The 13217-nt window shown below is 45.7% G+C and overlaps 1 protein-coding gene across 1 annotated transcript in view; it reads right to left on the bottom strand.

The window, feature by feature from the left end:
• Positions 1 to 1895: 1895 nt before the first annotated feature.
• The window catches only part of ANKRD17 (ankyrin repeat domain 17), a 119591-nt gene continuing 108269 nt past the window's right edge, over positions 1896 to 13217 (bottom strand). The window contains 5 exon segments of the mRNA XM_038759530.1: positions 1896 to 2523; positions 4335 to 4499; positions 4806 to 4981; positions 6747 to 6995; positions 10692 to 10877. Coding sequence (XP_038615458.1) covers positions 2464 to 2523; positions 4335 to 4499; positions 4806 to 4981; positions 6747 to 6995; positions 10692 to 10877 — 836 coding nt within the window. The 3' untranslated portion in view covers positions 1896 to 2463.

Here is a 13217-nt window from a genome sequence, read left to right on the forward strand (position 1 = left end):
CTTTTTTATTGGTCAAATAAAATGCAGTACAATTGAAATATAAAAAAAAAAAAAGTATTTGAAAAGTGTTCCTCGTACAGACTTCTAAAAACCACGGTATTGTATTGAACAAGGCTGTTCCCACAAACTGAAAATAGGGCAATTTTTAGTGTCAGCAGTTTGCTTTCAAGTCAACAAAATACAGAGTTTTGTTAAGAAACCAGAGTCTAAGAAACTCAGTTATGTTGAAATCACAGATTACATTTCGTTGTGCTAAATACTGAGCAGTAGGATGATACTGCTTACGTAGGATTATTTTACACAGGACAATAATCCTAGTCAGCCTAGGAAACGGGCTAAGCGTAAAATTATAGGAGAGTGGTAAAGGTCATATAAAACACTCTGTCGTTAAATGGCATGATTTCCCACTCGGAGTAAAGTGCTGAAACTGAATTTAAGTTTTTTTCTTAGTGGCAATTCATCTGAAGGGTATCCATTTTGACTCATCTGTTCTTCAAACTTTAATTCTAGAGAGTTGAAATCACAGGCAACTGGAAAACCAAAGGGCATGCATATTTAAGACCAGCACCAAAAGCCATGTTCCTCAGAAACACTTTAGTATTCGAGAGGCCCAACGCACTCATTTGAGAAGTCATTTTCCCCTTACTTCAGGCCATTTCTAAAGAGAACCAAGGTAATCTCTTAATCGATTTAATTCTACACCCGAGAAGCTGCGTTCGTTTAGTTGTCCCAGGATGTTCACTTTACCCCAACCCCCTTCGATCCTCGTGTTGGGCAAGGACAGCTGTCTAACGACAGATAACAGAAGCTTTAACCGTTCCCCCTGGATTCGGTCATGCTACTTTTGGATAAGCGATGTTAGATTTTGCCCTTGGTGGACATAATCCTAAAACCCGGTGCTCCAAATAGACAATATCCATCAGCTCCAGAGTGTAAATTTAGTTTGACGGTGAGCCTTGATTGCTCATCTAGACGGGCACGCTGAGACGCGAGGATTGAAAGTGTAGTAAGTTGGCTGAAAGTCGACCCGAACTTAACTTTCATACCCGGCCCAAGGGAGTATAGGTACGGATGTACTTCCCAAGCGCTTAGCACAGTGCTCTGCACGCAGTAAGCGCTCAATAAATATGATTGATTGATTGATGTTTCTACACGGAGCACCTTTAGGAGACCAAGTGAAAAATCTCTCCACGACAATCTCAGAACTCAGACTAGCCTGAGGTCGGTTCAATTCAGAACCCAAACCCTGGATGGAAACCACCAGTGTCGGCACTGAATCGTCTTCGGTGTTTTGTTTTTCTGCTATCGGTTAAGCGCTTATTATGTGCCAGGCACTGTACTAAGCACTGGGGTGGATACAAGCGAGGCACGCTGGACACAGTCCGTGTCCCGCACGAAGCTCACGGTCTTAATCCCCATTTTACAGGTGAGGGAACTGAGGCACAGAAGTCAAAACGACTTGCCCAAGGTCGCCCAGCGGACAAGTGTTGGAGCCGGGATTAGAACCCAGGTCCACCTGACCCCCCGCCGGCCCTGTGCTCTAACCACTAGGCCATACTGCTTCTATTAAAGTATACTCACTGGAGGGTTTCAACGTTCTTCACTTTTGGGGAAACGGGGAATCATCCATTACCCTCTCTTCCGAAATTCCCATTTACAGTGGAAACTACTCCAGGCATGAATTTTACTAGTGTTTGGGCAGCGAGACGCACTTCTGGAAATGCCAAGAGGAGATAAAGACCATCGGAAGGAAAGAAACGGTCAACTTTCTTCTATTCGTGCCTTGCCACAAAAAAAAGGGAACGTGTTTAGTTTTCCAAGAGCCGACGTCGGGGGAGAACTTACTGCTAATGCCCATTCTTTCACTCTGGACTTAAATTACGCAAGTAGAAGAGTTAGGCTTATTAATAGTTTAATGTATGAAGGAAACATCCAGATTTCTGAATATGAAGGTACATATCTCACATTAATTTATGTCTACATAAAGTAGAGCCTCTATACTGACATACTGAAATTTTACTTTCTGCTTAGCCATTTCTGTTATGTAAACAATTGTACATTTATTTGCCATTCTAAAACTTCGGGATCAAGTTTACATAATTTTGCTAAATTTCCGTGTTTGCTCAGAAGCAGTTTACAGTACTAAAACCAACCAGCCATAGAACAGCTTCAACAGAAAGTTATGTCCAAAGGGGAGGGAGAGGGGAGGGGGGCGGGGGGGGGGGAGAGAGAAAAAAGAAAAAGAAGAAAAAATGCTAACTAAGGTTGAAACGTATGTCGGTGGGGGACGGGCGGTCACAAATGTTCACAGAAAAAAGGTCAGTTAGTAAGTTCTTCTGCAAAAAGCCTACACACTTCAGTCAAGCACATCAGTAGAATGATTTCGGAGCCGGAAAATGGTTTCGGGCCACTCGGTTTCCTCCGAATGAAAAGAAATCTGCAGGCTGACGAGTTGCTCCCCAATCAGCCAAGCTGGTTCATATGCACGCTGTTCATATGGGGAGCCCAAGTACCGGTCCACACCTAGGGAGGCCAAACACACACACACACGCGCGGCTCGTTAACGCTTTTACACCGATTCTGAAAGCGCCACACGGGAAGCTTCCATCTGGCCGCGATGCTCACGTTAAGCGTTTCGATGTTCCGAAAGCTGTGCTTCCCAAGCGCTTAGTCCAGTGCTCTGCACACAGTAAGCGCTCAATAAATACGACTGAATGAATGAATGAATGAATGAAAGCTTAAATCCACCCTTTTCGTGCCATACTGAGAGAGCCGGTGAGATGAATGTCTTTCTAGATGTTCGGGATCCGCTCTCTACCTTGCCCCACCGGAATGGATTGCAGGGATGAGTGAATTTAAGCCTCTCTCTCCCCACCGGAATGGATTGCAGGGATGAGTCTCTCTCCCCCCCTTCCTTCCCCACTCGCTTTGCCGCCCTGGGCATAAGCAATCTCTCCCACGTTGGACACAACTCCCTCGGGAACCCTGCCTTACAGCTGGGCTTTATCCACGAGTGACAGAGAAACAGAGAGAACCGAGCCCGTTGGCCCTGGGCGCTATAGCATTTATTTATGTAGAGAAGCAGCGTGGCTCAGTGGGAAGAGCCCGGGCTTTGGAGTCGGAGGTCATGGGTTCAAAGCCCGGCTCCACCACGTCTGCTGTGTGACCTTGGGCGAGTTACTAACTTATCTGAGCCTCAGTGTAAAATGGGGATGAAGACTGTGAGCCCCACGTGGAACAACTTAATCACCTTGTATCCCTCCCAGCGCTTAGAACAGTGCTTTGCACATAGTAAGCGCTTAACAGATACCATCATTATTATTGTGCTGGACAAACCAAATGCCTCTCTTCAAGCTTCTATTTTAAAATGCCAGGGTGGCCCAAATCCGGGGGAGGAGATGGAGGAGCCCGGAAAGAGGCTCAGGTGATCCTCTTCACAACCCAAACAACGTGAACTCGAAAGCAATCAGGGCGTAGCGACTCCCTCCGCCCACTCCCCAGCGGCTGAATGGTGGTGGGGGGTAGAGAAAAATATACAGAGGCAAAACACACGCTTGAGACACTTGTACGTGTCCAACGGTCAATAAAATATCACGTTTAGTCACAGACGGGGATGTGATTTACTGTGCACCCGCTTACTGTGTGCAGGGCACTGTACTGAGCGCTTGGGAAGTACAAGTTGGCAACATATCAATCAATCGTGTTTGTTGAGCGCTTGCTGTGTGCGGAGCAGTGTACTAAGCGCTTGGGAAGTACAAGTTGGCACCATATAGAGACAGTCCCTACACAACAGTGGGCTCACAGTCTAAAAACATATGTAACTGTTCTAAGCGCTGGGGGGGTACAAGGTGATCAGTCCCTTCCTTCCTCTCCCCCTCGTCCCCCTCTCCATCCCCCCCATCTTACCTCCTTCTCTTCCCACAGCACCTGCATATATGGATATATGTTTGTACATATTTATTACTCTATTTATTTATTTTACTTGTTCATATCTATTCTATTTATTTTATTTTGTTAGTATGTTTGGTTTTGTTCTGTGTCCCCCTTTTAGACTGTGAGCCCACTGATGGGTAGGGACTGCCTCTATATGTTGCCAACTTGGATTTCCCAAGCGCTTAGTACAGTGCTCTGCACACAGTAAGCGCTCAATAAATACGATTGATGATGATGATGATGATTTCTCTTCCCTCTACTAGAAAGTGAAAATCCTTTTAATTCTTCACCGGCTGTTTTAAAAATATGTTGTATCCCCCCGCCCCCGGACGTCATCGCGACTCAACGTGCGCCATGTTGGTAAACTTGGGTTCCTTCACCTGTTCCCTGGCGAGGCTTACCGTCTGAGGGCCGTTATTTTCTGTGGAATTTGAAACCATCTTTATCAGCGAATTCCAAGCCGGATCAGCAGCATGAGGCCCATTGAACATAGGCCCTCCGGCACCATCTGCGATAGGTGCCACGGGGGGGATCATTGCATTGCCATACACCGAAAAGGGCATACCCTTGGGGAAAAGAAAGAGAAACACGTTCAGATCGGCGCCGTTTGGCTTCGAACCGGCCTGGGAGCTTGCCCCTTAATTCGGGGAAAAAGCAAGTCACTTGGCATTCAGTTTTCATCGAGCAAGTTCTGGGCCCGTAGTCTCGAAACATCAGAGCCCGCTCGAGGCGTAAATTCAACATCAAATAGCTTACACTGTCCGCCAGGCTCACGCTCACGCGTTGGACAGTACCGATGGCCCCGGGTGGAAATTAAGAAATCAAACTGCAATTCTGATGAGGAAGGAGTAACAAAATTCTATGATTATTACCCCTACTTTAGGAAAGTCCATATATCCTGCAGGAACATGCTGATGGAATGCACCGGGCGTTACAATTCCTGTACTATCCCGCTCTATAGCTTGATGCTGTGAAAACACTCCCGGATCAGACATTGGCCTGTGAATCATATGATTTCCCATTCCACTGTGACACCAGTCCACTTTGTCTGAAAAACAGTAAGACACTCCTCAACACAAGTGCGCAAACACATTGGCAAGTGCAGAAACGTACAGTTATTTGACATATAGGACCTTGATATTTTGCACTCTGATAGGCAAATCATTACCAACATTAATTGGGCACTCACTGTGAATACAACTCTACTGGGTACTTGGGCCGGGGCTGGGGGGCATTCAGAAGAGAGATAAAACGTTGGTCCTGCCCTCAAGGAGCTAAAACTCTAATGGCAAAGTCAGAGACACCAAAATGGATGAAAGCGTTATCATCGAAAAGCAGGATAATAAATAAAAATCAAACGGAAAAAGAAGGGTCTCCAAAACGAAACTAACGTAACAGCCGACACAGGCCCTTTCTTCACTTAAGGGCAGATGTGCTTCCTCAAATCGATCAGTCTTATTTACTGAGCACTTACTGTGTGCCAAGCGCCATACTAAGCGCTTGGGAGAGTGCAATACAGAGATGGTAGGCACATGCCCTGTCCACAGCGAGCTTAAGATCTACAGGGGTACACATTCATGTTTTGTTTTGTTGTCCGTCTCCCCCTTCTAGACTGTGAGCCTGTTGTTGGGTGGGGGGACAGTCTCTACAGTTGCCGATCTGTACTTCCCAAGCGCTTAGTACAGTGCTCTGCACACAGTAAGCGCTCAATAAATACGACTGATTGAATGAATGAATGAATAAGTGTTGAGGGGGTGGTGAATAAAGGGAGCAAATCAGGGCGATGCAGAAGGGAGTGGGGGAAGAGGAAAAGAGGTGAGAAATAAAGTGAGCTCTGGGGATTATTATCTGAGGAGAGGCAGCGTGGCTCAGTGGAAAGAGCACGGGCTTGGGAGTCAGAGGTCATGGGTTAGAATCCCGGCTCCGCCACTTATCGGCTGTGTGACTTTGGGCAAGCCACTTAACTTCTCTGTGCCTCAGTTACCTCATCTGTAAAATGGGCATTAAGATTGTGAGCCCACCGTGGGACAACCTGATCACCTTGTATCCCCCCCAGTGCTTAGAACAGTGCTTTGCACATAGTAAGCGCTTAATAAATGCTATTGTTATTATTATTATTATTACTATTATTATTATTATTAAGGGAAGGCTGGAAGCTACTAAAGGGAGGACGCATGAAGGACCAGGATATGTTGCCGTACAAAAATGGTCCCCAGAGTGATTGGAATGAGGTGAGGTTTAGATAAAAAATTAAAGCAATCCCTAAAATTAAGTGTCAGTGCCAAAAGGAAACCGTCAGATTCTCTCAGTCCCATGTCCAAAAATGCTCCTGGAAAAAGTCTGGGACAAACTGGAATAAGGACGGATGGTGTGGGATGGGGGAGAACGGGCCTGGGAATCGCAAGTCCTCCTGTGAAGAAACTGATCGTTGAACGGGGAGAGGAACGGTGCTGAGACGGCTCCCCGGAAACCATCATCATCATCATCAATTGTATTTATTGAGCGCTTACTGTGTGCAGAGCACTGTACTAAGCGCTTGGGAAGTACTAGTTGGTAACATATAGAGACAGTCCCTACCCAGCAGTGGGCTCACAGTCTAAAAGGGGGAGACAGAGAACAAAACCAAACATACTAACAAAATAAAATAAATAGAATAGATATGTACAAGTAAAATAAATAAATAGAGTAATAAATATGTACAAACATATATACATATATACAGGTGCTGCGGGGAAGGGAAGGAGGTAAGATGGGGGGGATGGAGAGGGGGACGAGGGGGAGAAATGTCTGCTCTAGAAGAGAGCCGTTCATACCTTGATTGCCACCTATTCCTTCAAAGGACCAGATGCCACTGTGTCCCACTGGCGTGGCCAGGTTACTCCCAATGACCGACGGCGTTGAAGTTCCAGTTTGGCGGATTCGTGCAGAGCGCTCGGTCCCAATGGGAACGGGAACTTTTCTGTCCTGAGACACGCTGCTGGGTTTCTCCGACCCCAGCGACACTGCTGACTGGGCAGGAGACTGGGCTCTGACTCCGGAGGAAACTGATTGAGCGGGAGAATCTGAATGGAGACGGAGAAAAATGGCCCGTCAATACACGTGATTTTTGCCTCTGCTGCTGCAGAGTGTGGTGCAGCAGAAAGCTTAATGCCCGAAAGGCAAGTTTGATCGAAGCTCCCTGGGATAAACGGGGAAGAAAACTCAGATAACCGACTCTCTCATTTAAGATCACCAAACCCAATTCCATTCACTTCCCGGGGCTTTGTTGGGCCAGATCAACGTGGTTTGGATACTCGACTTTTCACTATAAAAATCCATGCAATTAAACCCACAAATTATTGGCAAATGGCAGAAATCAATCAATCGTATTTATTGAGCGATTACTGTGTGCAGAGCACTGTACTAAGCGCTGGGGAAGTACAAGTTGGCAACATATAGAGACAGTCCCTACCCAACAGTGGGCTCAGTCTAAAAGGGGGAGACAGAGAACAAAACCAAACATACTAAGTATCCCCCGCCCAGTGCTTAGAACAGTGCATTGTACATAGTAAGTGCTTAACAAATGCCATCATTATTATTATTATTATAGACTAAATAGAAATGCTCTGATTTAAATAAGTCCTTCCCAGCATTCCTTTTTCACCCCTCCCTCAGCCCCACAGCACTTATGTGCTCCCCATCCCCCCCGCCTTACCTCCTTCCCTTCCCCACAGTACCTGTATATATGTATATATGTTTATACATATTTATTACTCTATTTATTTATTTTACTTGTACATATCTATTCTATTTATTTTATTTTGTTAATATGTTTGGTTTTGTTCTCTGTCTCCCCCTTCTAGACTGGGAGCCCACTGTGGGGTAGGGACCATCTCTATATGTTGCCATTTTGTACTTCCCAAGCACTTAATACAGTGCTCTGCACACAGTAAGTGCTCAATAAATATGATTGATTGATTGATACTAACAAAATACAAACAAAAAACAATACACCTCGTAAAGAGGTAGGTTTGGAAATCAATCGATGGTGTTTATTGAGCACTATGTACAGAGCAGTGTAATAAGCACATGAAAAGTGCCTAGAACAGAATTAGCAAACATGTTCCCTGCCCACAGCAAGCTTTTTCAAGGAAATGCTATAATCTACAATGGCTCTAAAGGACCGTTTCTCTTGAGGTTCCCAAACAGCTAGAGAATGTTTCCTGGTTGTACCCAAGACGGGTTGCATAAAACGAAACCATAAGAATCTCTGAGATGGACCACCAGGTTAACGAATGGCAACCGAGATAATTCAGTAATTCTACGGAGAGTAACCACAATCAGTACCCTCTATTTCTTTAAGGAAAGCAAAACGAGGGGGTGAGAAAACCCTTGGAAGCGGTTTACATTTTTCAAGTGAATAAAGACGATGAAATGTGTCCACATAACTGTACTTATTCTGTAAATCAGATTTGGCACATATCAATCTCTAATTTTTTTTTTTTAATATGACATTTGTTAACCTTTACCAGTTGCTGAACACTGATCCAAGCAATGGGATAGATGGGAACGTGTCTGCTAATTCCACTGTTACTCATCTGTAAAATGGGGATTAAGACTGTGAGATTAGCTTGCATCTACCCCAGCGCTTAGTACAATGCCTGGCACATAGGAAGTGCTTAACAAATACTATTTAAAGCTGCCACTTTGCTTTCTCCATCTTTGAGACTACTTATTTCCTGGAGACTCCGCTCTTCGCCGCAGGATGGTTTCTGTCCGAACACTTATCAACAGAGTTAAAATCCTCTTTACGGATAAACCAGCCTCTCCTGAAAGGCCCCCAATTCCTCCTCTGCATGAGGAAAACACCCCAAATTTGCTGGGCCCATGCCACAGCTTAGAAAGCTGAAACACTCAACACCATCAACCCCAACTGCTGACATCTGGTCGGCAGCAAGCTGGAATTGAGCCAGGAAAGAAATGATCATTGTCTTTTTTTACGTCTTCTCATCTTTGCCCTGAAAATTGAAACAAGGCAAAGGGATTCTCTATACTTGGGTTAAACGCAAGAGCAGTTTACTGGGGCGCTTGATTTTTTTTTTTAGCACCATCAGGACTTCCAACTTTCACCATTCTTCGAAACGTTTTGCTAAATATTCCTATTTTAGAGTCATTAGGTAACATGAGGACTACGTTGCTTCTCTATAAAAAGGGACTTTGTATCCAATTGTGCTGAGAAAAACTTTTCTGCATCCTAACAGCGACTAAACTAAGACCTGTCTTAAGCTAAGCGCTAGACTTTAAGGTCCATTATGGGCGGGGAGTGTATCTGTGGGTTTATTATATTCATCAATCGTATTTATTGAGCGCTTACTATGTGTAGAGCACTGTACTAAGCGCTTAATATATATTATATATATATTATATATATTTCAATATTATATATATATAATATATATTATATTGTGCTCTCCCAAGCGCTTAGTATAGTGCTCTGCACATGGTAAGCGCTCAATAAATAGGAATGAATGAATGATCCTGAAAGGCAGCAGATAAGAAGGCTCCACTTGCCCAAGAGCGAGGCTTAAGCAGCGTGGCTCAGTGGAAACAGCACGGGCTTGGGAGTCGGAGGTCATGGGTTCTAATCCTGGCTCCCCCACGTCTGCTGTGTGACCTTGGGCAAGTCACTTCACTGAGACTCAGTTCCCTCATCTGTAAAATGGGGATCAAGACCGTGAGCCCCACGTGGGACAACGTGATCACCTTGTATCTTCTAGACTGTGAGCCCACTGTTGGGTAGGGACCGTCTCTATATGTTGCCAACTTGGACTTCCCAAGCGCTTAGTACAGTGCTCTGCACAAAGTAAGCGCTCAATAAATACTCAATAAATGATTGATTGTATCCCCCAGTGCTTAGAACAGTGCTTTGCGCATAGTAAGCGCTTAACAAGTGCCATTATTATCATCATCATCATCAATCGTATTTATTGAGCGCTTACTATGTGCAGAGCACTGTACTAAGCGCTTGGGAAGTACAAATTGGCAACATCTAGAGACAGTCCCTACCCAACAGTGGGCTCACAGTCTAAAAGGGGGAGACAGAGACCAAACATACTAACAAAATAAAATCAACAGAATAGATACGTACAAATAAATTAAATAAATAAATTATTATTATTACATCATGCAATCATTTCATTATTCTGAGCGCTTAAATCCACCCCTCTCATGCCATACCGAAAGAGCCAGTGAGATGAACATCTTCCTAGATGGGACTGACCAGAGTGACACTTACCTAACAAAATACACAGCCGGGTGGAAAAAAAAAAACCATCTTTAGAGTCCAAAAGTTTCAGAAATGGTCTGCCCTGTAACTCCCTGATGGGCTAACATTTTAACCGAGTCCTTTGAAAAATTACCGGCCTTCAGATGTGCCTATCGGCTCTGGAACATTTTTCAGTGTCGCCACCAGGATTGAATAACTCGGAAAACACTTCTACGCGATGAAACCGGCGGGCTGACCAAAATTTAACCTTTCGGTGACATCGCCTACCGAAGTTTTAAAAGCCCCACACTGCGGTGGCTCGTGTAGAACATTCAATCATTCATTCAGTCGTACTTATTGAGCGCTAACTGTGTGCAGAGCACTGTACTAAGCGCTTGGGAAGTACAAGTTGGCAGCATATAGAGGCGGTCCCTACCCAACGACGGGCTCACTCTGTCAGATCCCGGCATTCCGGTGATCAGAGCTGACGGCCGGAGGATGACAGGATACTCACCGCTGGATGCTGATGAACACGGAGTCAACAAACTGAGTGGGGAAAAATGTTGCCTATTGAAGTTAGCAGCTGTGGGGGCTCCTCCAGGGGCGTACATCGGCCCGCCCGAAAGGTTGGAGGCGAAGTTACCCAAATGTGTAGAAGACGGTGGTAGAGGAGCGTAAGGTGAGTCCATACTGACTAGACCTGCAAGAGACAGAAGGGAAAAATCAGAGCCGCCTCTCACGAAAGCACAGGCAAGTTGGGAATCCTTCCGGAGGGACTAAACCGCTGTTTTCAATCGCCTGCTGTACTTTCCAAGCGCTTAGTACAGTGCTCTGCACACGGCAAGCGCTCAATAAATGCGACTGAATGAATGAACGCACCAGCAAACTCTCCCTAGTCACTTCATCCCGCCCTCTCCGCCGTAAAGTGTTCGTTTAAAACGGCAAGAGGGAAATTCATTCATTCAACCGCATTTGTCGAGCGCTTACTGTGTGCAGGGCACCGGACTAAGCGCTTGGGAAGTACAAGTCGGCGACATATAGAGACGGTCCCTACCCAACGAAGAAGGGGGAGACAGACAACGAAACAGAACATGTAGACAGGTGTCAAAGTCGTCAGAACAAATGGAATTAAAGCTAGATGCACATCGTTAACAAAATAAAGAGAATAGTAAATATGTACAAGTAAAATAGAGTAATAAATCTGTACAAATATATATAAACAAGTGCTGTGGGGAGGGGAAGGAGGTAGGGTGGGGCGGGATGGGGAGGAAATGGGCGGGGGGGGAAATGACAATAGCAACGCTATTTTATGGTTACTCGTCTCAATGGATCTTGTGGCCCCTGAAGCTTGGACAGTGGCTTATAGATAACCGTGAATTACACTCAGTTGCTGGAAACAGAGCCACACGTAAGCGACGTTAAGCCGGAATTAAGTATTTTACTTGTACATATCTATTCTATTTATTTTATTTTGTTAGTACGTTTGGCTTTGTTCTCCGTCTCCCCCTTTTAGACTGTGAGCCCACTGTTGGGTAGGGACTGTCTCCATATGTTGCCAATCTGTACTTCCCAAGCGCTTGGTACAGTGCTCTGCACATAGTAAGCGCTCAATAAATACGATTGATGATGATGATGATGATGAAGTAGATCAGTCAAGCGGACAGAACGTGGGGGGAAGAACGGAGCTGTACGAAATTAAAGACCTTGAAAAACTGAGGTTAAAACCATTTTAAATGCTCGCACAGTGACGCGGTCGTATCAATTCTTCACGCCCGAAACTGTGAAATACTGTGAAATCTGAGCTAGATACAATTCCCTGGGATTTTGGCTTGTCGCACTTTTACTCTGTCATCCCTCCTTCCTGCTTGACTCAATGGTTAAGTCATCTGGAAATTTCAGCCTTGAGCACCGGACACCTGTAGGACACCGCCTTTTCACACCTCCCACCCCAGGGGCAGCTGCTTCCCTCCCAGGCAATTTGAAGCCGGCAGCGAAAGCGGCTGGGCCTGGGGTCCGAGGGTCAGAGGACCTGGGTTCTAATCTGGCTCCATCACCCATCTGCTGTGTGTCCTTGGGCAAGTCGCCTCACCTCTCTGCGCCTCAGTGACCTCATTTGGAAAATGGGGATTAAGACCGTGAGCCCCACGCTGCTTCTCTTCACGCTTAAGGGAAACCACCTTTTGCCCAGCAGATAGCATTTGGGGCATTGGGAATGTCCCGCCATCGACCCCCGGCCCACGTCATCCCCCGGGCCTGGAATGCCCTCCCTCTGCCCATCCGCCAAGCTAGCTCTCTTCTTCCCTTCAAGGCCCTGCTGAGAGCTCACCTCCTCCAGGAGGCCTTCCCAGACTGAGCCCCTTCCTTCCTCTCCCCCTCGTCCCCCTCTCCATCCCCCCATCTTACCTCCTTCCCTTCCCCACAGCACCTGGATATATGTATATGTTTGTACATATTTATTACTCTATGTATTTATTTATTTATTTTACTTGTACATATCTATTCTATTTATTTTATTTTGTTAGTATGTTTGGTTTTGTTCTCTGTCTCCCCCTTTTAGACTGTGAACCCAATGTTGGGTAGGGACTGTCTCTATATGTTGCCAATTTGTACTTCCCAAGCGCTTAGTACAGTGCTCTGCACACAGTAAGCGCTCAATAAATATGATTGATGATGATGATGATGATTTATCAGAAGCATCTGGAAACAATCTTTTCACCTCTAAAATCTCTCCACCCTCTAGACTGTCAACTCGCTGTGGGCAGGGAATGTGTCTACCAACTCTGTTGTGGAACAGCATGGCTTAGTGGAAAGAGCCCAGGCTTCGGAGTCAGACGGTTGTGGGTTCTAATCCCAGCTCCTCGACTCGTCTGCTCTGTGACGCTGGGCAAGTCGCTTCACTTCTCTGGGCCTCAGTTACCTCATCTGTACAACGCGGATTGAGACTGTGAGACCCACGTGGGCCCACTGTTGGGTAGGGACCGTCTCTATATGGTGCCGACTTGGACTTCCCAAGAGCTTAGTACAGTGCTCTGCACAGAGT

This window comes from Tachyglossus aculeatus, chromosome 17 (assembly GCF_015852505.1).
Source record: "Tachyglossus aculeatus isolate mTacAcu1 chromosome 17, mTacAcu1.pri, whole genome shotgun sequence".
Taxonomy (NCBI): domain Eukaryota; kingdom Metazoa; phylum Chordata; class Mammalia; order Monotremata; family Tachyglossidae; genus Tachyglossus; species Tachyglossus aculeatus.